The 20,988-nt window shown below is 47.4% G+C and overlaps 1 protein-coding gene and 1 non-coding gene across 3 annotated transcripts in view; one reads left to right on the plus strand and one right to left on the minus strand.

Annotated features, from left to right (window-relative positions):
• Positions 1-2,565: 2,565 nt before the first annotated feature.
• DOCK1 (dedicator of cytokinesis 1) overlaps positions 2,566-20,988 on the minus strand; it is a 522,200-nt gene continuing 503,777 nt past the window's right edge. For both annotated transcript variants that reach the window (XM_058298144.1, XM_058298143.1), the window contains exons 49-52: positions 20,738-20,936; positions 16,437-16,590; positions 13,817-13,968; positions 2,566-3,734 (exon numbers count right to left, since the gene is read on the minus strand). In XM_058298144.1, coding sequence (XP_058154127.1) covers positions 3,639-3,734; positions 13,817-13,968; positions 16,437-16,590; positions 20,738-20,936 — 601 coding nt within the window. In that variant the 3' untranslated portion in view covers positions 2,566-3,638. The remainder of the gene's footprint in view (positions 3,735-13,816; positions 13,969-16,436; positions 16,591-20,737; positions 20,937-20,988) is intronic.
• On the plus strand, positions 5,209-5,315 carry LOC111760801 (U6 spliceosomal RNA). Its single transcript, XR_002794393.1, has one exon. It is a non-coding gene; the product is annotated as a U6 spliceosomal RNA (small nuclear RNA).

A 20,988-nucleotide genomic window follows, 5' to 3' on the forward strand; every position in this document is an offset into this window, starting at 1 on the left:
AGTGATTTGGGAGGTCATTCCAGAGATTATGCTTATACATGTCTCAGCAAGATCTCATTGACTGTCAAAGTAAATATTGCCTCGAATAGCGGGGAAGTCCAGACACCGTGGGCAGGACAGACAGCTTGGGACTTGGTGCCCTGCCAGTGGACCCTAATTTATGCTTCTCAGTATGACAGAATTGGACTTAGTTGTGGTTTCCCTACGCACAGCTCTTCTGCTCCTTCTATTTGAACCTATAGTTAGTGCTAGAGTTGATAGGTGTATGTCCAAGAGATTTAAATCTTTGGGCTGTCCATGTGCCAGATTAGCCCTGAATCTCAATGGAGTTGCAACACCTACTCTCCAGTTCATTGGACTCACTCAGGGCAACTAATAAAGGGATGATGATGGACAGCGACCATCCCAAGGAACCAAGAGTCTTTAACTGCAAGCAAGATAGCCAAATCCATTTGCCCCATGGGTCTAAGCCCCTCTCAATTAGAGGTGGTGTGGGCATTACCATTCAAGAGCCCTCAGGATTGGGGAATGAACAATGGATTAAAATAGACTTACTGTATCCTAGTATAGACTTACAGGGATTTTAGCAATGGAAGAACTTTTGATCACTGATGTAGATGGAGGCAGTGGTCACTGGAGATTCTGAGAGGAGGGACAGGGAAAAACAGGTGTAATATGGGGACATTTTTGGGACTTGGGAAGTATCCCGAATGACACTGCAATGACAGATACAAGCCTTCTATATCTTATTATGACTTACAAAATTGTGCAGGAGAGAGTGTAAAATATAGTGTAAACTATAATCCACGCTTAGTGGAAATGCTCCAAAATGCGTTCATCAATTGTAACAAATGTACCACACTAATGAAGGATGTTGTTAATGTAGGAAAATGTGGTAGGGGTTGGGAGAGGGGTATATGGAAATCCCCTATATTTTTCACATAACATTTATGTAATCTAAGTATCTTTAAAAAAAAAAAGTATAGTAAAAAAATAAAAAACAAAAACAAAAGGTGCTCCTGGACAACTAGATATCTATAGGCAATATAATGAAGTTAGACCCCTATCTCACACCATATAAAACAATTAAACTCAAAGTAGATCAAGGGCCTAAATATGTTACCACTGAAATTTTTAAAAATATGATTTTAAAGGACAATAGGCAGCATTTTAAAAAAAGGGATAGACATACATAAAGAATATAAAGGGATATTCAGTATATCTGTAATACAATCTCATGGTGGGAGGTGATTAGAAAAAAATTGTTCGAAAAGGCTTCTTTGAGGTACAATAATGAAAAAATAAAACGATTGAGAAACACTCTTTCAGAATAAAAAGTATATATCCTTGCATCTAGTGAGACAAACTTTCCCTCTGGAACCTCATTCCAGAAAGAATGTATTGAGAAGACTTTTAATGACTCAGAGATCACTTTCTTCTTGATTATAGTTTTCATTTAAAATGTGACAAAGTTCTGTGTCTGTATAAAGAATTCAAGATTTCCTCACTTGTAACTATATGAACATATTTATAATTTGTATTAGGAAATTCCCACAACCTTCAAGCCATCCTTACTCTTCTTATCCTAACTCTGGCCTGTGTCCTCTGTGTACTTCCTATGACCAGCTTGGCAGCTCTGTGGAGGTGGGAGGGGGTGTAGGTGGGATTACCCAGGGAAACTTTCTGGAGGTGGTCAGGGTGCAATGGGAGCACTAGAACGCAGATGCCACTCAAGAACACAAATCTACCATTTTCTATAGGGCCAGGAGTCTTTCTTACAGTTTTTCAATAGCAGCTAATGCAAGGCAAAATGCTGGTTATCCAAAAATTACACACTTCCACAGGTGTAGCTCTCACATGTTCTCTCAGGCTGGTGTGCAAGGTACTTATTTTAGGATGGTGGATAATATCCAGTTTCTAAAATACTCAACGGAGGGTGAATATTTATCTTGGTGAAAGAGCAAGGACACATGAAAAAAAAATCCATATTCACATATGCCTACCAGTTTTTGGTAAAATGGTCTAGCTATTTATAATAAATATCAATAAACTGGAGAAAAGCTATTGAGGAAAGAAGGCTCCTCACAGCTTCTTGGGTTCTTGGGTCCTGTGGAAAGAAGGCAGGGGAGAGAGCTTGACACTGAAAAGGACGCTTTTGCCTTCTCGCCTAAGGTCCAGCCTAGCAGGACCCCTGAGAAAACTCTGCAGGCTTGATCCTACTCAAGGTAAATTACATGCCCCACTATCCAAATCTTGCCTCACATTAGCAGCTGGAAGGGGCCTAAAGTGGGTTGGTAAAGGGGAGAAAGCCCTGGAGAGGATGCAGCTCTGCTCCTGTCTGTTTGCACCTACAGACATGCAGAGGACAGATGTGGCTGCCTTCTGTCTGGGCTCCGGATCAGAGACAACTAAATCACACATGATTAAAAGCTATACTTGAGGGTGACGTGAACACATATAAACGTGTGACCCAAAGCTCTTTAAGAAAGCAGAGGAACAATAGCAGCATTTGTATTTCACATGAAGGCATGAAAAGATAAAATTAGGTATGTCAGACACTATGAGTCTTTTTAAATAACATTTTATTTTGCATTGTCAATGATTAACTTTTGAACCTACTATAAGAGTAACATGATTATAGTGAATAAAAAAATATAGATGATAGAATAAAAACATTAGGTCATACAAAGTTAGTTTTATCAATCATTGTCCATCATTTTCAGGATTTTGAAGCTCTGAAAAAAAAAATCACCTTTTAAAAAAAATGTCCAGCAGTTAAAAAATTAAGAACACATATCGAGAATCATTTATGATGACTATGACAATAAGAGGAAGGACCACAAAAGTTAAAACAAGTCCTAAAACCATCATATATACAAATTTCTGTACAGAATGAGGACAAAAGGAACTCACTCAATTAAAACCCTCTTGTGGTATATGTACTCTTTTTTTTTAAAAGAAAGAAAATTTATCTTCCTATACTCATATTTATTTTTCCATTTGATCCAGTATTTTTAATGGTGTTTCCACTCCATAAATTAGTAAACTGTTCAGTAGCCGAGAAATATCCTATTTTAAATTATACCAAAGGAAATCAGGAACATCCCTGAAAGAGCTGACCCTAATTTCCTGGGGAAAGATGGAGATACACTCAACCAAGAGAAGTCCCAACATCAGTTGCAACCAGGAGGAGGTTGGAGAAAACATGCCAGGAGGGCAAGTGGGGCATTGGGCCTTGAGCAAATACGGATTCTTTCGTTCATATACTACTCATCCTTCTCAAAAACATGGCCTCCCAACCTCACCCACTTTCTAAACCAGATCAGTTGAGCTCTTTGCTAATAGAAATCATTTGGCACACACACAAAAAACGACTTGGGGGCAAGACTCAGGCTCTCTCACGACTGACCGCAGAGACCCCCGATGTTGACGAACACGCCAGCCCATCCCAGCCATGCCCACCTGCTCCGTGATGCGAGCCACTGCTCACTCCAAGGTTAGAAATAAACTCCTTCTAAGGAAAGGCAGTGGCACCGAACGCTAGACATTGCAGGCCCCGCGAGGTCACCACCAGGCACAGAGCACGACGAGGGAGAGGGAAGGCAACGTGCTCGTTGGAGGCCTGCTCGCTGCCCTTCTCACTGCACAATCCCAGAGTCCACCGAGGCCTGCTTGCGGGTCGTCTTTGGAGGAGGCGGAGGCGGAGTTTTGCTGGGCAGTGGAGGTGGCAGGTGCTAGAAAACAGGAATATGGGGAAGACGTCACATTACTGTGCTCGGATAGGAAAGAGACGACCCTTCCAGTGGGCAGGACTGGAAAGTCGACCTGCACACCCTCTGCATGGGAAGGGCCTTCTCCAGTGACGCGGAGGTCGTTCTGTTCGACTAGGAGCGGGACAGGCTGCTGGCAGTGGTGGGCCTGTCTGCAGCCTCTGGTTAACAGCCTTTCACAAAGTAGTCTAGAGGTCCACACACCTGAGAAATACCACTGCTGCTCCATTAATCCCCGAGTGTATCCACAGATGGATGGATAAACAGAATGTGGTACCCACACTCAGTGGAATAGTACTCAGGCATCAAAAGGAAGGATGTGTGACACACACTACAGCATGGATGGACCTTGAAAACATTAGGCTAAGGAAACAAGCTGGACACAAAGGCCACATAATGTATGAGGCCATTTACATGAACTGCCCAGAAAGCAGTCTGGTGGTTGCCAGGGCCGGGGGGAAGGGGGGAGTTGGAAGGGGAAGGACCACCTAATGGGCACAAGAGCTTCTTTGGGGGTGATGAAAATGTTTTGCAACCAGCTGGAAGTGGGGATGGCTCGCCATGGTGCTGGACTAAATGTTCCTGAACTGTACCCTTTGAAACAGTTACTTTTTTGTTATGTGAATTACAGCTCAATTTGAGAAAAGAAAAAAAAAAAAGATGCTATTGATCTAGGGGCTTCTGGAAACTGATGGTTCCAGAAACGAACCGTTTAAATGATTGAGAACAAGTGAAACTGCAAAGCAGGAGCAGGCGACCTGGCACGGGGCAGCTGAGCCTTTTTCCAGGAGGATCCAGGCCCCGCCCAGCACCCACAGTAGGGGAAGGCCTAAACTCTTCAAGAGGAGAAAATTCTCTTTACACACTTTAGCAACGGCTATTCTCATGCATCGCTGCTCACGGCAGCACAGCTCTTTGCAGACCAGCTTAGGACTTCAAGCATCACAGGAGGGAGGAGATCATAGAAGTATCACAGTGTGGCTTCCAGGTCGCCCAGGTCTCAGGCCCCAGGGGCAGAAGGGGACAAGTAGAGGGTGGGTGGCCAGGGCCACGCACGTGGAAGGGCAAGGGTGCAGGGGGTGGGGGCAGTGCTGTCGACAGGCCTGGAGGTGCAGACGGTTTCTGCAGGGCAAAATGGGTTGGATAAGGGGAGCCCAAGCACAGCACCCCACGAGCATACAGCCTGAGAAGCCTGCTGGCGCCACCTGACCGCGGCCCTCAGCCTGAACTGGCAGGGATGCTGAAGGAAGTGTTGGCAAGCAGACCCTCAAGGGATCAGCCCTGGGTTGGGATAGGAAGCTCTTGGGAGGCCTTGGAGCTATGGTGGGCACCATCTAGCTTGGTTTTGGCTCTTTTTTTTTTTTATTTAATTTTTTAAAAAATTATGTTTTTTTAAAGTTAATAGAGCACACAAAATGTTACATTAAAAAATATAAGAGTGCTTGCTTCGGCAGCACATATACTAAAATTGGAACAATACAGAGAGGATTAGCATGGCCCCTGTGCAAGGATGACAAGCAAATTCGTGAAGCGTTCCGTATTTTTTTTATGTATTCTGCCATAACCCACTGAATGTACTGGGGGAGAGTGTGAACCACAGGGTAAACTATTATCCGTATGGTGCAGCAGTGCCCCAAAATGTGATCACTGAGTGCGATGAGTGTGCCACAATGATGAGGGGGGTTGTTGGTGTAGGAGGAGTGGGATGGGGGGGTGGGAGGGTATACAAGAACCTCTTATATTTTTTAATGTGACATTTTTTTATGTGACGCATGTATCTTCAAAAATATACAATTTACAAAAATGATGTGGTGGGGGGGTGGGGAGTGGGTTATCTGGGGAAGAAAACAAACATAAGAGGTTCCCATAAATCCCACTCCCCACCCCATCAATTTTTTAAATTGTATTATTTTGAAGATACATAGATCACAAAAAATGTTACATTAAAAAATATAGGAGGTTCCCACATACCCCACATTCCACTCCCCCACTCCTCCCACATCGACAACCTCTTTCATCATTGTGGCCCATTCACTGCATTTGGTGAATACATTTTGGAGCACTGCTGCATCGCATGGATTATAGTTCACATTGTAGCTTACACTCTCCCCCAGTCCATTCAGTGGGTTATGGCAGGATATATAATGTCTAGCATCTGTCCCTGCAATATCATTTACGACAACTCCAAGTCCCAAAAATGCCCCCACATCACATCTCTTCTTCCCTCTCCCTGTCCTCAGCAACTACTGTGGCCACTGTCTCCACATGAATGTTAGAATTTCTTCCATTACTAGTCACAATAGTTCTACAGTAGAGTATCAGTAAGTCCACTCTAATCCATATTTTATTCCTCCATCCTGAGTACCCTGGGATGGTGATGTCCACTCCACCTCTATATCAAAAGGAGGTTTAGATCCCACATGGATGATGGATGCAATTCTCCTGCTTGCAGTTGTAGGCACTCTTGGCTCCCTGGCATGGTGGCTGGCCATCTTCACCTCACTGTTAGCTGTCACTTTTACTGAACCTGTGGTTGGCACTAGGGTTGGTGTATACTCAGGAGACTTGAATCTCTGGACTGCCCATGTGCCAGCTGGGCCCTGAGCCTCAGCAGAATTGCAACTCCTACTCTCTGGTTCATTGGTTTTGGCTCTTGAGCAAGCAGGTGGCAGAGTGGCCACCAAGGCGGTCTGACAACTAGTCAGGGGGTGGGGCCATGGCAAGGGCCAGGTTCGGATGACAAAATCTCTGCTGCTTGGGATGCTGCAGCCTCAGTGTGGGGTGGGGGATAGGGTAGTCAACGAGGGCTCCAAGGGAAGTCAACAATTCAGGCAAGCAGGAGAAGCATCTGGATGGAGGGGATGCAGGGGGGTGAGGCACAGGTGCTGAGTTTAATTTTGGCTGCACTGAGTTGAAGGAGCCTATGCAATGTTCACAAGCAAATGTTCAGAAGATAACTGGAAACTCGATTTGAACTTGGTAAAGAAAAGTGGGCCCCCTCGCCTGGTAGAGATGGCAGTCCAAGCTGGGGGCGAGGGGATGAGAAAGAAGTAGGGGTAAAGAGCTGACAAGGAATGGGACGGTGGCAGGGGACAGAAGGGGATGACAAGAAGAGGCAAGACTGGAGTGGAACATGCCTTTTAAGTGTCCTAAGGGATATCCCTTTAAGCAATGCCCAAATTACCAAATAATGCTTAATTTTACCACCTAATTCAGAATGATTTCTTCCCAATTCAGTCTCACTAGGAAGATTCTGCTGCAGGGAACTCAGTCACAGGAAACACACTTTTATGCAAGCTCGATATGCACGTTGAAGTCCTCCTTTAAAGAAGACGAGCCACCACTGAGTGCCTGCTGTGTACGGGCATGGAAGGGCCTTGTACTAAGTACTCTACACTGCTTTTTCTTGGAGGTAATACAATTCCCTCTGACTCTTGAGGACACCGAGGCTCGGGGATGGCAGGTCACCTGCTCCAGATCACACAGCCGGGGAGTGGCAGAGCCAGGACTCAAGCTGGGCTCCTCCCACCACGGCATCCTGCCTCCCCTGATGGCAGGCACAGCACTGCTCTCTGCCTTGTGCATACTGTGCAGGAAAGCCAGGCACACAGTAAGGCAGAATCTGAACAAGGCATCAGCCATGGTTTGCAACACAATTCAAAGGAAATTATAAGACACTGGTAATGTTTGTGATGGGGGAAAAGATAAGGGACTGGAGGGGGTAGATCTCCATTGGGAGGGAGAATTGCTTTTTCACTCTATCCTCTTTGGTACTATTTGACTGTGGTTAAACTGTACATGTATTTCTTTTTTAATTTAAAAGGTATCTTGCTTAATAGAAAAAAATGTCTATTACAATGATGACTCATTATTCAGGAAAATTCTTGAAACAAGGAGTTTAGTTGTCCTCTTGTGTGGTTCACCTGAGGATTAGATTACATTGGATTCTTTTTTTAAAGATTTGTTTTTTAGATGTGACATGGTGTTTTTCCAAAGATTTAAGTCAGTTTGGGAAGATTTAAAAAAAAACAATGAAAGACAGATCTGGGAAACTCCAGGCCACTGCAGGCTTGCTCGCTGCCTGAGTTGGAAATGATTTGGCTTCTTTGCTGCGTTGACAACATGGAGGACCAATTGCACAACTCACATTTGGTCATCCCCTTTCCCTTATTTGAGTCACAGGTTCAAAACAGACAAAAACCAGACTTGGTGTCTTGGTTTCTCAAAAGTGCTTGTGCATGTTTACCTTTAGCTCCTTGTTTGAGGGTTTATGACAGTCCTTCTCCCCATCTAGCTTTCCCAAGTTTTCTGCATTGCTACTGGCAAATCACAGGGAGTGAAAGAGAAGGTGCCACCACGCCGGCTCCAAGGCTGAGGCTCTGGCTTCAGGGCGTTCCGTCAGCACTGTCCTGAGGGGGCATCTTGGCCTTCCCTGGGAGGCAGGGGCATGAGAATGAGGATGCAGACGGTGCTGAGAACAGAGAGCCTCTCTGAGTGCTTGCCCGGTGAGATCTATGGTTTGGAGCATTTTACATGGACACAGCACTCCCTGGCCAAGGAGCTGCTACTACCCTGATTTTGCAGATGTGGAAGCCAAAAGGTGAAAGAGCTGGACCTCCTTCCCCTGCTTTCAGGTCATTCATTCATTCGACACATTCTTACTGAGGGTGGAGGGCCAGCTCCGTGCTTGGCATGCCCTACGTGCACATTTGGATGCCCCCGTATGTGTCTGGAAGTCCATTTAGATGGTTACAGGACTGGAGACTTGTACCTGGTGCACAAATGGAAACTGTGCACTGACTAGTAAAACATGGATGGCTTCCCTGCAGCTCAGGAACCATCTTGGGAACTTCAGACTACCAAGCAGACCTTCCCATTTGTTTTATTTACACACTAAAGTGTCCAAGGCACTTTAGAGTTTGGCATGACAAGGGCGTTGGAGAATGCAGCAGAACGGGCAGGGAGCCGCAAGGAGAGGCAGGGCCAGCCTGGGGAGAGCTGCCAGGGCTGGAAGTCAGCGAGCAGGCGGGCCGTGATTAATGCAGGAGACTGGTCCACCCCCACTCACACGTCCAGCGTGGGGAAGATTGAACATGCTGTGCAATGCACACACTGTCTCCGTCAAGTGGTGCAGGACTTCAGGCAGCAATGTAAGGAAGAGAGTGTTTTCCTCCAAAAACAGGACGTGGAGTGACTGCGTGGGCTGTGGGAAATGACGCCAGCTCACAGAGCCTTTGTCTCCTTGCCTGTGAAATGGGAATAATGACTTCCTGGCAGGATTATTGACAAGTTGAGGTGAGACTAGATGGGTCAAAGTGCAAGCACTAAGCAGGACAACATGAAAAAACAGCTCCCTCTTCTTCCTTCTCTAAAAATGCCAGCGAGCAGGGATCAGCAAACCTTTTCTGCAAAGGGCCAGAGAGTAAATATGCTGAGCTTTGAGGGCCACACGGTCTCTGCTACAACCATTCAACCCTGCTGCTTGGCAGGGAGGCAGGATGTAAGGAAACAGGCACAGCTGCGTTCCAGTGACGCTTTATTTACAACATCAGGGCATGGGCTGAATTTGGCCACCAGGCTGTAGTTTGCTGACCATTGCCTTAGAGTCCTGAGAAAGAACAGGAACTTATTGCTGTACAGATGATACAAAACAAAACCCCTGCTTAGTGGACTTGAGGGTGTGAATGACTGAGGGTAGTTGTTGCCCTATTGCCCTCGGCATTCTTGTGCCCAGCAGGACACTTGACATAGCAGTATAAGCCCTGGAAGTACAGGTCAACCAAACAGGTAAATGAGAGCAAGCGAACAAATGAACAATTGAACAAGTGCTTAAGTGAATGAACAAATGAACGAGTAGATGAACAAATGAACAAGTGAACAAATGAATAGGTGAATGAATGAACAATGGAACATAGAATGAATGAACAAATGAGTGAATGAATGAACAACTGAATGAGTGAACAAATGAATGAACAAATAAATGAGCAAATGAATTAACATGAATAAGTGAGTGAATGAGGGAACAAAAGAACAGTGAATGAACAAATGAGCAGACCTGGATAAAGGTGAGCTTACCATAGGCAGAACTAACTGGAATGAAATCCACAGAACACTGTCATCTAACTAAAGGTAAGAGTGGATATTTAAGAGCCTCTCAGTGGAGGTACGCATTTAGCTCAACGTGAGAAAAGACGTTTTCAAGGACAAAACCGTGACGCAGTAGTCTCTCACTCGCCCAAATTTCCTCCTGATTCACAGAGAAGTAAAGACAAAAGGTGCTTAACATAACCTCAGGAGGAGGAGAATGAATGTGGAAAAATAGAACTGATATAATGACATTTAGAAGCTATAAAAGGGGAACTAAAAAAATCAACTCAAGTCGTTTTAAGGTTGACAAGGATGGTCAAAAGAAACACTCACTTGGAGGTCTGATTAAATGGCCTATTTGTTAACGTGTTAGCACCACATCGATGGACTGGTGGGGAGCAGTGGAGGACCTAGCCAACATAACCTGAGAGAAACATGATGTTATAGATTCCCTTTGTGCCAAAAATGAGAATGTCAGCCTTATCACTATTAACCAAAATGATAGCCCAGATTAATGGTCTTAAGAACCGTTTTCAAAGACATGACAGCTTCAAGTGGCAACACCGAGATGGGGTTGGCTACAAGCCTGAGGTCGATCAAAGAGAGTGACAGGAGGAGATCAATCACTCCCCATGGCAGGTGCCTGATTATGATCCGAAAATGGCTCTCAGGGCTGCACAAAGGAAGGCACCGCTGGAAGCCCGAGTGCTTCTGACGGATTATGAAATCCTGACCACGACTGTGGTGCCTGAACACGCTCTCCTCCTGCAAGTCAATTCAACAAGAAACAGCACGGAGAGCTGGACAACTGACCTCGTGGAATGTACCGCCCTTTATAAATTGAGCCCAAGCTAGTACGTTAGTCCCTTGCTTAATCAACAGCACACGCCACCAGTAAGTTAGAATGATGTCCTTGGTGGTGTGGCAAAGAAACCAAGACAATAAAAATGTCATCCCTGAGCTGATTTGTAACAAAAATGGGCTTGGTCATACGTTCAAGTTCAGAATTTTCAGTTCACTGGGGTAGGAAGGCTGAGGGACATTCCTACTTTCCTAGAAACTCAGGTATGAAAATAAAGACGTGATCCACTGCTAAGCCATTAGGGAGACAACAGCCCACCCAGTCCAATGGCCTGGGTTCCTTTCTGGACTCTGCCCTTCCTTGTACTCTCACATGTGCCCCAGGAAGGCCAGGCTTAGCCTCCTTAGTTGCCTCCAAGAGGTCCTCTTCCTGGGTAACTCGGCCCCTTCTGCAGGGGCAGGTCCCATTGTGGCATCTCTAGGAGGAGAGGGCCTATTCAAAAGGCACTGCGGTATGGGAAGGACACCTGCCCCTTCGACATCAAAGCTCAAGTCCCATGGCTTGCTTCCTTTTCTTACACAAAAGGAACAGTCAAACAGAAAGCAGTCCAGTGGCTCTTAGGGGGGAGGGCGAACGGGGAGTTCTTGCTAAACAAGTCTGAGGTTTGGTTTGGGATGATGAAAGTAGTCTGGAAATGGATGGTGAGAATTATACAGCATCACCAATGTACTTAATGCTATAGGATTGTCCACTTAAAATGGTTAAAATGATTTTTATGTGATATGTATTTTAGCACAATTAAAAAATATATATATATAGTAAACAGACAACTTTTATCACACAAAAAGAGAGCTAACAACCTTTCAAAGCACACAGTGGAAAATCCTCCCCCCAAAAAGGGGCACAGAAGCAGCAGCATGAAGGATTTATGTAATATTTTAAGGGAAGAAGAAAAAGGGACATCTTGTTGTTACAGAAAAAAAACCAAACTGCAGCCACAGAACAATCTCAGGTCTTCAACTGTCTACAGGAGTCCTGTTTCCATATAATTATTTTATTGTAGCTGAATAGCAAAAAGTATGGCCAGCTGCACAAATGTGAGTGGGGATATTTTACTCTTCAGCCCCAACTGATTTGATTTTATACGGCTGTGGACACGGTGACCTGGAAAGCAATGAGCCTGCACGTGGATGCCCCCGCTGCTGGGGAAATGGCCCATGTGCCTTTTCCCGTCTAAATACTGCCCTCTTCACGCAGCGCAGAGAGCAGAGAATCAGCCCAGGGCCCACTGGGGTGAGTGGACATAAGCGCAGCCCACAGGACCAGGGGAAGCCATGTGGGGGATCCTAGAAGAACGTTTCTAGAACGTTTCAAGAGATGTCAGCTGCTAACACAGAGGCACCGGTTTAAAGAGCTTTTAAAAACTTTAAGCTAGTATTTGTACTTGTAGGTTGGCCACAGGCCACTCAGCAGAGACACATCAGAGAGGTGGAATGACAGTTCCCAAGAGGGTACCAGCCTCAGAGAGGGAGCCCAGGGCTGCCAGGGGCTGGGTGGGCTGCTCGTGCTCACGCAGGCCGGCGGGGCCGGAGGAGGCCAGGCCAGCACTTCCCGCTCACCGTGGCACAGCCAGGCCGCTGACTCGGGGCGCTGGGGTGTGCCCTGTCCTGTACTGCTTGTCCTCTGCGGACCCATGTGCAGTGTGCCCTCACCCACGAGCTGCCAGCATGAGGGGGAGGCGGCCAGAGCAGCTGTTCAAAGGCATCTCAAGTTTGGATAGATTGTATGGTGTGTGGCTATGTCTCAATAAAACTGCTTCATAAATAAATAATTGTGCAAGAATAGCCAGAAATAGCAACTAGGTACAGCAGTGGAAGCATAGAGAGTTGAGGGGTTTAGAATTTTCTTGTTTGCTTGCTTGTTTGTTTTTTATTATTGCTATTGAAATAATGAAAATGCTTTAATAATAATTGAAGTGATGAATGCACAACTATGTGATTATACCAAATACCATTGACTGGATACTTTTGGAAAAATTGATTTGTTTTGCTTCTCAAGGGCACGATGGTGGACCACAGCGTCCCTGCTATACCTAGTGCCAGTGCCCAACTCCTTGAACCATCTCAGACAAACACCAAAGCTATTTCTCAAAGTCAAAAGTTCACGAGACTTGCTTCTCAAGTGGAATGACTTCTGTGGGAGTGACAACCATTTTGAACTTGAATTCCTATTTTCCTCATTCAGAGGAGGATATTGGCACGAGTTTTTCTATGCCATGGACACGAAACAGAACCACACGCCAGAGTTCTAATTGCTTTGACATCTTTCCTTAAAATCGAATCTGACCACAGTGAGGTACCACCTGACTCCTTAGGGCACGGTAAGTACTAAACAAATGGAAAAGGAGTGTTGGTGAGGATGTAGAGAAAGGGCAAACGCCATGTATTGCTGCTGGGAATGTGAACTGGTGCAGCTGCTGTGGCACACAGTCTGGTGGTTTCCTCAGAATATTAAACCTAGAGCTACCATGTGACCTGGCAATCTCATACCCAGCTATTTCCCCAAAAGAACTGAAAGCAGGGACTTGAAGAGATATTTGCACACCAATGTCAGAGCAGCACTATTCTCAGCAGCTAAAGGTGCAAACAACCCAAGCGTTCTCATGAACAGAGAAGCAAAATGTGGTATGTTCACACAAAGGAATTCTATTCAGCTGTGAAAAGGAATAACATTCTTGTACACACCACAGCAAGGATGAACCATGAAAACATGATGCTAAGTGAAATAAGCCAGACTCAAAAATGTCTAGGACAAACAAATTCATAGAGACAGAAAGTTGGCAGCAGTTACCAGGGGCTAGAGGGAGGGGGAATGGAGAGTTATTGCTTCATGGGCAGGATTTCTGTTTGGAGGGATGAAATGTTTTGGTAATAGATGGTGGTGATGGTAGAACAACATTGCACATGTAATTAAAATAGCACATTTTTATGGTATATATATGTTACCACAATAAAAAAAAATGAAAAAAGTCAAACCCAGGCCCATCATAAGGATTTTCTCATGTGCTGACTAGCTCAAAGTCAACACTCTGAGGAGAGAGGGATTTCCACTTTGTGGTAAGAAAGTTAGAAAGAGCCTTCTCGGGTCTCCTACTTACCCTCTGGTGTGAAGGAGGGGGTGGAGATGTCGGCGAGCCGGTCAAGTCCTGGCTTTCCATTAAGTTCCCGTAATCGGCCATGCTGCCTTTGAGGGGCAGAGGCGGAGGGACGGTGGCCCCTTCCATGCTGGTCATTCCATTCAGCTCCAAACCTGGAAGATCAGGACCTACTTAAAATCACACCGACAGAGCTTACACAGACATGTGGCCGCCCCGTGTTCCCGTCCTGAGCAGCAGAGAAGGCAGGAACACTGCATCCCGCAGAGACATTTGCCAGTGGAGCAGAGAAACGCAGACAGGGGCGGCAAAGTCAGCAGAGGGACTCCCTCCTAATGGCCAGAAAGAGAATTCTAGAAAGAGAATACCAAGTACCCTGAAACACCTAAATCCAGGGCTCAAGGCGAAGCCTCGATCTGCTGTGAAAACAGCTGTCCACCCAGGAGGCTCTTCTGCTCCCTGCCCCAGGCCTCTCGGTCTTGGCTGGGTGTCATGGTGACTGTCCACAGCGGCACTTCTAAGTCCAGCCAGGACGGCACGTCTACCGCCACCTGCAGGTACGAGCTGGAGAGCCTTCCGAAGTGAAGGATGATAATGCAGGGTACCACCCGCCACCCACCCTTCAAGTCTCTCAACAGGAGAAACCACCACTGTATGAAATCAAGCTCCCAGCAGCGGCAGACCCTGAGGCTGTTACTTTAAATAAGCCGAGGGGAAGTACAATTGATTTTTAAAGTAAACTGATAAAGAGTGGCAGTTTTCAGACAGAGGAATCATCATTAAGACAGGTTATTTTCTCAAGAATTGTTGAGGCTCCTAGAAATAAACTTGTTTTTCTTTTTTATTAAAGATGGAAAAATGGACATTTGTTACTGATGGGTCTCTTTTACAGGTCCCTGACCCTCACTCCCCCCCCAAGACCCAGCTGATGAAAAAATTCTCCATTAGGAAAACGCTTCACGGTATGGGCACCGCGTCAGTTCATAAGGAATCCTGGCCCCTGAACGGAGGGGAGCACGGAGAAGGCTAATGTCAGACTACTGCCCTCAGGATTGGTGCCTATTTTTAAATATTAAAAAAAAAAAAGATTTTAACTACAATGAGATTATACCCACTAGAATGGCTATTACCTTAAAAAAAAAAAAGAAAACACGCATTGGTGAGGACATGGAGACATTGGAGCCCTCGTGTACTGCTGGTGCGGATGTAAAACGGTGCAGCTGCTGTAGAAAAGAGTTTGGTGGCTCTTCAAATTGTTCAGCATATAGTGACCATATGACCCGGCAATCCCACTGCTCGGTATACGACCCAAAGAAGTGAAAGCAGGGACTCAAACAGATATTTGGACACCGATGTTCAGAGCAGCATTATTCACAATTGCCAAAAGGTGGAGTCAACCCAAATGTCCATCAACAGAGGAATGGATAAACGGAATAGGATCCAGCCATATTTAGAATATTTATTCAGCTGTAAGAGAGAATGATGTTCTGCTACATGCATAACATGGAGGAACCTTGAAAACATTACGCTGAATGAAATAAGCCAGACACAACAGGGCACAACGCATATGGTTTCACTTACTGTGAAGTATCTAGAAGGGGCAAATTCATAGCACAGAAAGATTAGGAGCCAGCGGAGAGGGGGAATGGGAGCCTTTGCTTAACAGGTACAGAGTTTCTGCTGGGGATGATGAAAAGTTTTGCTAATAGATGTTGATGATGGTAGTGGAACATTGTGAATGTAATTAATGTCACTGAATTTTATGCTTAAAAATGGTGAATGTGGTCAATTTTATGATATATATGTTACCGCAATAAAAAATGCATCTATAAAAACACAACTTTTTAAGTATCTTAGAAAAAGGTCATGTGCTAATTGCGCAAGGACCACGAAGGCCACTCCTTTCCAGCGCTTAGACAACTCACTGCCTCTTCAGCCAAGCGCCATCCACTGCGGCAGGGTGACTCACCACCTGATATTCTTCAGTCACTATTGCGCCCCTTTCAGCAAGGGTGCAAGGGACAGTTGTTCATCACCTTCCACAGCCTGCGCCACATGGGGCACGGACCTGTCCTGCGTTGGACCCCTCATTCTCTGGCCACAGGACAGAGCGTGGGGCTTCCTTCTGCACTGTGGCCGCCCTTACTCCCACCATCTTTATCCAGCTAAGGTTTCTCCTCTCTTAGTGCTGGAAAGTGGATTAGCAAAGAAATTGAGTAAAACCGGAAAAATCAGTATATGACCCTTAGCCCTTCCAAAGAACCTGGAACGCTCCTCCCCCGTACATTCCTCCCCGACACAGGGAGACCCAAGGCTCCCCGTCCAGGCTCCGTGCCCTGTGACACGGACAGGGACTGTTCCCATGCCTTACGAGCCTTCTTCAAATGCAAGAAGGCTTCTGAGCCTGGGACGGACCCCCCACCCTGGCACTCGTTCAGCCGAGGATTTGCTGACATCCAGATTCCACAGCTGTCCCGAGTGACATTCACATTTAAGTCAAGTGTGTATCAAAACTCTCTGGCTGCTGCAAGGGTAGGAAGCGGTGCTAACTTTAGAGACTTCGATCAAGGAGAAAGTCACGGAACGATGTCAGGAATTGAAACGTGGAAAATGTTCTACTTACTGGACTGCAAGCTGAAGCTGAGCTTGCACCTGGGGGTGACCGGAGGGGGCGTTTGCTGTGAGGACGGAGGAGACGGAGACCCCGAGAAGCGCCTCTCGCTGCCCATGATGTTGATGACCTGGCTCTTTGGTCTCTGCGGCCGCAGGGGACTTATCTACATCAGAGGGACAGAGTACAGTCAGAGCCTGGCGTCACCTGCTCCTTGGCCTCCTCGGGGTGGGCTCTAACGCCCCCTGCTGTCGGCCCTAATGCACACCCAGCACAGAGTCCTGCTGTAGGCCGTGCAGATGCCACCGCCAGCAGACCCGGGACCTCCCGAGGGTTGGGGAGGGAAGAAGTGACCTGCTCAGCTCCTGTTGCTGCACGGGAGGGCTCATAATTCCTTGGTCTTTCCTGGCATGTAATGAAAGCCTAGAAACTTGATGAAGGAGCTTCTTTATTCATTTCTGCAGTGGCTTGAATTGTGTCCCCTAATGACCTAGTCGAGCCCTCAGCCCCGCTCCTGTGACAGTGACCTCGTTTGGAAATAGGGTCTTCGAAGATGTGATTAGTTGAGATGGGGATGAATGGGACTAGGGTGGGCCCTCAGCCAGGATGACTGGGGGCCTGATAAGAAGGGGAGGGGGACACAGATGGACAGAGGGAGAATGGGACATGACAACCAAAGCAGAGAATACAGGGGTGCTGGCAAATCACTGCCAAGCCTAGAGAGAAGTGTGGAATAAGCTTCCCCACAATTAGCTGACTTCCCACCTCCAGAGCTGGGAGAGGAGAAATTTCTGTTGTTTTAAGCCCCTGGGTGTGTGGTGCTTTGTCATTGGGGCCCCGGAGAACCGAGACAATTTCCTTTGTCTCTTCTCTCATGTCACATTATTGCCGGGTAGGTATTCATCTTCTCTACATTTCACTGCATTTTTTCTGCTCTTGCCTGACTTTTGGATGCACTTGACTTTTACCCATCTAAGCCATTTCCCTGTGTTTGTTACATCAGTAAGTTTTATTTGTATATTTCGTACAACTTGGTCTCAGATCATTAGGCCTTGGGGAACACAAGCAATTACAAAATACTCTGAAGTAGGAGTAATTAGAAAAGTTATTAACCCAGACGAAAGGAAGCTCAAGATTTTCCTCCCAGGAAGGGTGGGCGGGAGGGTGGCCATGGGCTTAGAGCTGCGGGCAGGGCCCTCTGCCTGGCAGGTGGGCCATGCACGGAGGTCCGTGAGGCTGGGAGGAGGGGCAGGGGCTCTGGCAAACGGGGTGGCACAGGGCATGCAGGGCTACAGCCACCTGGCCCACGTCCAGAACTCTCCTCTGCCAATGGGATGGGGCCCAGGGCCCAGTCCTTGACCCTCTGCACAGTAACGGGACGGCCCCGGCTGTCTGGAAGCGCTGGTGAAGCTGCGGGCTCTCGGGGGTGAGTGTGCGCATGGACTAGGAGGGACTTCCCCTCCTAGTGCACTCGAGTGCTTCCCCAGCCCATGGGTTCCCTCATGGAATCAGAATGTGAGGAGGCATTCCCAAGATGCAAATTGCTGGCTGGATGCTCCAGGCTCTCAGCTAAAGGGCAGGAAATTGTTGATGACCCAAATCAAGTACGAAAATGGAACCCAGCCTCAAGGGGGCTTGGGAGAAAACTTTTCCAGGATCTCCAAGCAGCAGGTGAGAGAGAGAACAACGAGGGGGGGGGGGGGGGGGAGGGAATACCAGGGAGCACTAGGGGGCTCTGGCTTGGCCTCCAGAGGATGGGGTGACTGCTCTGGCTCTGATAACACCCCAGCGGGCCCGCCCACTCGCCCACCTTTTCAGCCCTAGAGTGTCCAGTTGTTTGGTCAAACACTGGCCTAGATGTCATGGGGGAGGTATTTCGTAGGTGGGCTTGGCGTCTCCAGTGGGTGGGCTTTATGTAGAGGCGACCCTTGCCAACGTGCCGGTCTCATCCCATCACCTGGAAGCCTTCAGAGCAAGAACTCAGGGTCCAGGGGAGAAGGCATTCTTTCTCCTTCCTGAGTGTCTAGCCGAAGGGATTTGAATGCAAGACTCCAACATCACTCTTCTTGGAATTTCCAGCTTCTGACCTGCCCGACGAAATTTGGACTTTACATCCCCTACACAATTGTGTGAGCCAATTGCATGTAATCCTATACTCTCTGGAGAGCCCTGGTTGATACGGATTTTGCCTGGTCACAAGCACACAGAGGCTTTTGCCCAGGAAACTGCAGGTGCCTCACTCTGTACTCAGAGATCCTGGTGGACTTGCCACCTGGGAAGCAGAGGCCCCTTTGTGGACCAACAGGGAGCTGGGCTTGACTCAGAAAAATAAGACTATCCACAGAAAGAGGTAAAGATTTCTGGCCTCCTGGCGCTGTGGCCGTGGCCATTCAGAGACTCAGTTTGATGCCGGCTGGGAGGTCAAGTTTCTGAGCTCCTGTGAATTTGCTGCTACTCAGGCCCACCTGGGGCTGACCTCTGCCCTGCCTGTTGCAGGTGTCTTTGCAGGAAAGCAGGGCTACAGCGGGGAGGGGCGGGAACTGTGCTGGGGGGTACCCAGCGTCTCATCTGCACTCAGCCTTCTTTTCACACAACTTCACTGAATTCATCTCTGCCACGTGGCTGACCTTCTGAGGTCCTCAGTTTTATCACCTTAAAATGGGGATTAAATCCAAAGGTGTGAGCCACTCAGCATAAATCCAAAGGTGTGAGCCACTCAGCACAGTGTCGAGCAGTGACTGTTCAAAGCATGTTTCTGTTAGTCCCCTACCCTGGTGGTGATGCTTTTAGGCTTGGGAACTCTTGGCCTGGGCTGGAGAGAAGGTGACCTGGCCGGCCCCAGTGGGGTTGCTGACATTCCAACTTTCCAGAAGCATGGACAGAGAACTCCTGGTGGTTCCCCAGAACCCAGTGCCCGGCCCTTACCACCAGCTCTGGCCAGCGTCTGTCCTGGTCCTCAGCACAGCAGCCCCATGCAGTCAGACCTCACGCCCAAATGCCTCGGAGAAGATGTTTGCCTTCTGGAAGGCCACATCATGGCTCTTTGGGCCTGCCTCCCACTTCTCGACAACCAAGCTGCAGGCCATAGCCAGTCTGGGTGGCACGCAGCTTCGCTGCAAAATACCCTCTGGCTTTTAAGTTAGAAACAAACAATGGAATAGATCTTACTAAGCAGTGGTCTTACCGGAGCCCTTTGATCAAGCAGTCCTTCTGACTGGGCCAGGTCATGGGCTGTCCCCCAGGGCAGGCACATTCTTGGCCATTATACAGACACCTGCACGTTTGCTTAGAGGGGAGGCATCTCTAATCCCGACTTAACCTTTGAAGCCAGCAGCCTGTGAGGACCTTATTTTGGCTTCCAGTCTACAAACAGCACTTTCTGAATAAAGTTCACCCCAGAAGCAGCCTGGGCTTCATGTCTGTACCCAGACTCCAAAAGTTTCTGTGTGCTCCTGGGAGAATCAGCCCCCCAGGCCTGCCCCTGACCCCAGAGTGTGCAAGCTCACTGTGCCACAATCCCAAGACTGGAGAGAGGGAACCTTGATGGCATCTGCCAGCCAGTACATGCCAGGTTAAACTGCCATGACACCTTCTCAAGGTGGACAAGACAGTCAAACGGAGCAAAAGAGGCAGGAGAGGATGAGGCACAAACAAGTCTGGCTGGTGAAAGGAGGAGGCAGGGCTTTGGGGTTCTAGCTGACATGACAGCACCTGGACAGCCAGGGGCGGGACAAGGAAAGCATTGGCTGACACAGAATGGTTGTCTGACCTCAGAAGCACTCCTGCTCCTCTTCCAAGACTGAACACACACTGGGACCAAGTTCAACAGACTGCAGACAGCCCAGACACGGGCAGGTCCCCACCCGAGCCCTTCTGGAATGGACAGTGAATGCTATGACAGGCACCCCCCAGAGAAAAGACGCCTTTGCTTTCTGCCTCTGGCTGCCTTAGAGCAGGGGCAGGGGGTCCATGGACCCCTTGGGGTCTGTGAGCTTGAACTGAAAATTCAAAAAACCATTATTCTTATGGGAATGTATTGGTGCAGTTGTGATCTACTTATTGAATAATACACAGTATAGTGTGCACTTAGTAAGGGTCCATGGTTTTTACCTAACCGGCAAAAGGGGTCTGTGGAACGAAAAGGTTTAAGAGCCTCTAGAGTATCTGGCTTTGAGAGGGTAAGGTTGAGGGAGACCCCAGATTTCAGATAACTCTTCTATAGCAAATTCAATAAAGTCTAATTGAAAGCGCTGTTGGCAAAGGTGGGTCCTAGCAGCAACTGCAGAATAAGGGAATATTCCCTGTTAGATTACCGTTTCTGAGAGGATCACGGCCTCAGACTGCTGCAGGGAAACGTCGGTAGGTTTAAATTCTTTATCAAATATCTCTTGGTGTTTGCTGTTCCTCTTTTCCTTTTTCTTGTCCTTCTTTTCCTTATCTAGGTCATCCTTGTCCAGCTTGTCCTGGGACCTGGAGTGCATTTTCTTTGGCAGGAGAGGTTCCAGAGCAAACCTAGAGGAAATGTTTCTTTCAATCAGTGACGTCTTAGTAGGAGAGCAATTGC

Source organism: Dasypus novemcinctus, chromosome 6 (genome assembly GCF_030445035.2).
Source record: "Dasypus novemcinctus isolate mDasNov1 chromosome 6, mDasNov1.1.hap2, whole genome shotgun sequence".
NCBI lineage: Eukaryota > Metazoa > Chordata > Mammalia > Cingulata > Dasypodidae > Dasypus > Dasypus novemcinctus.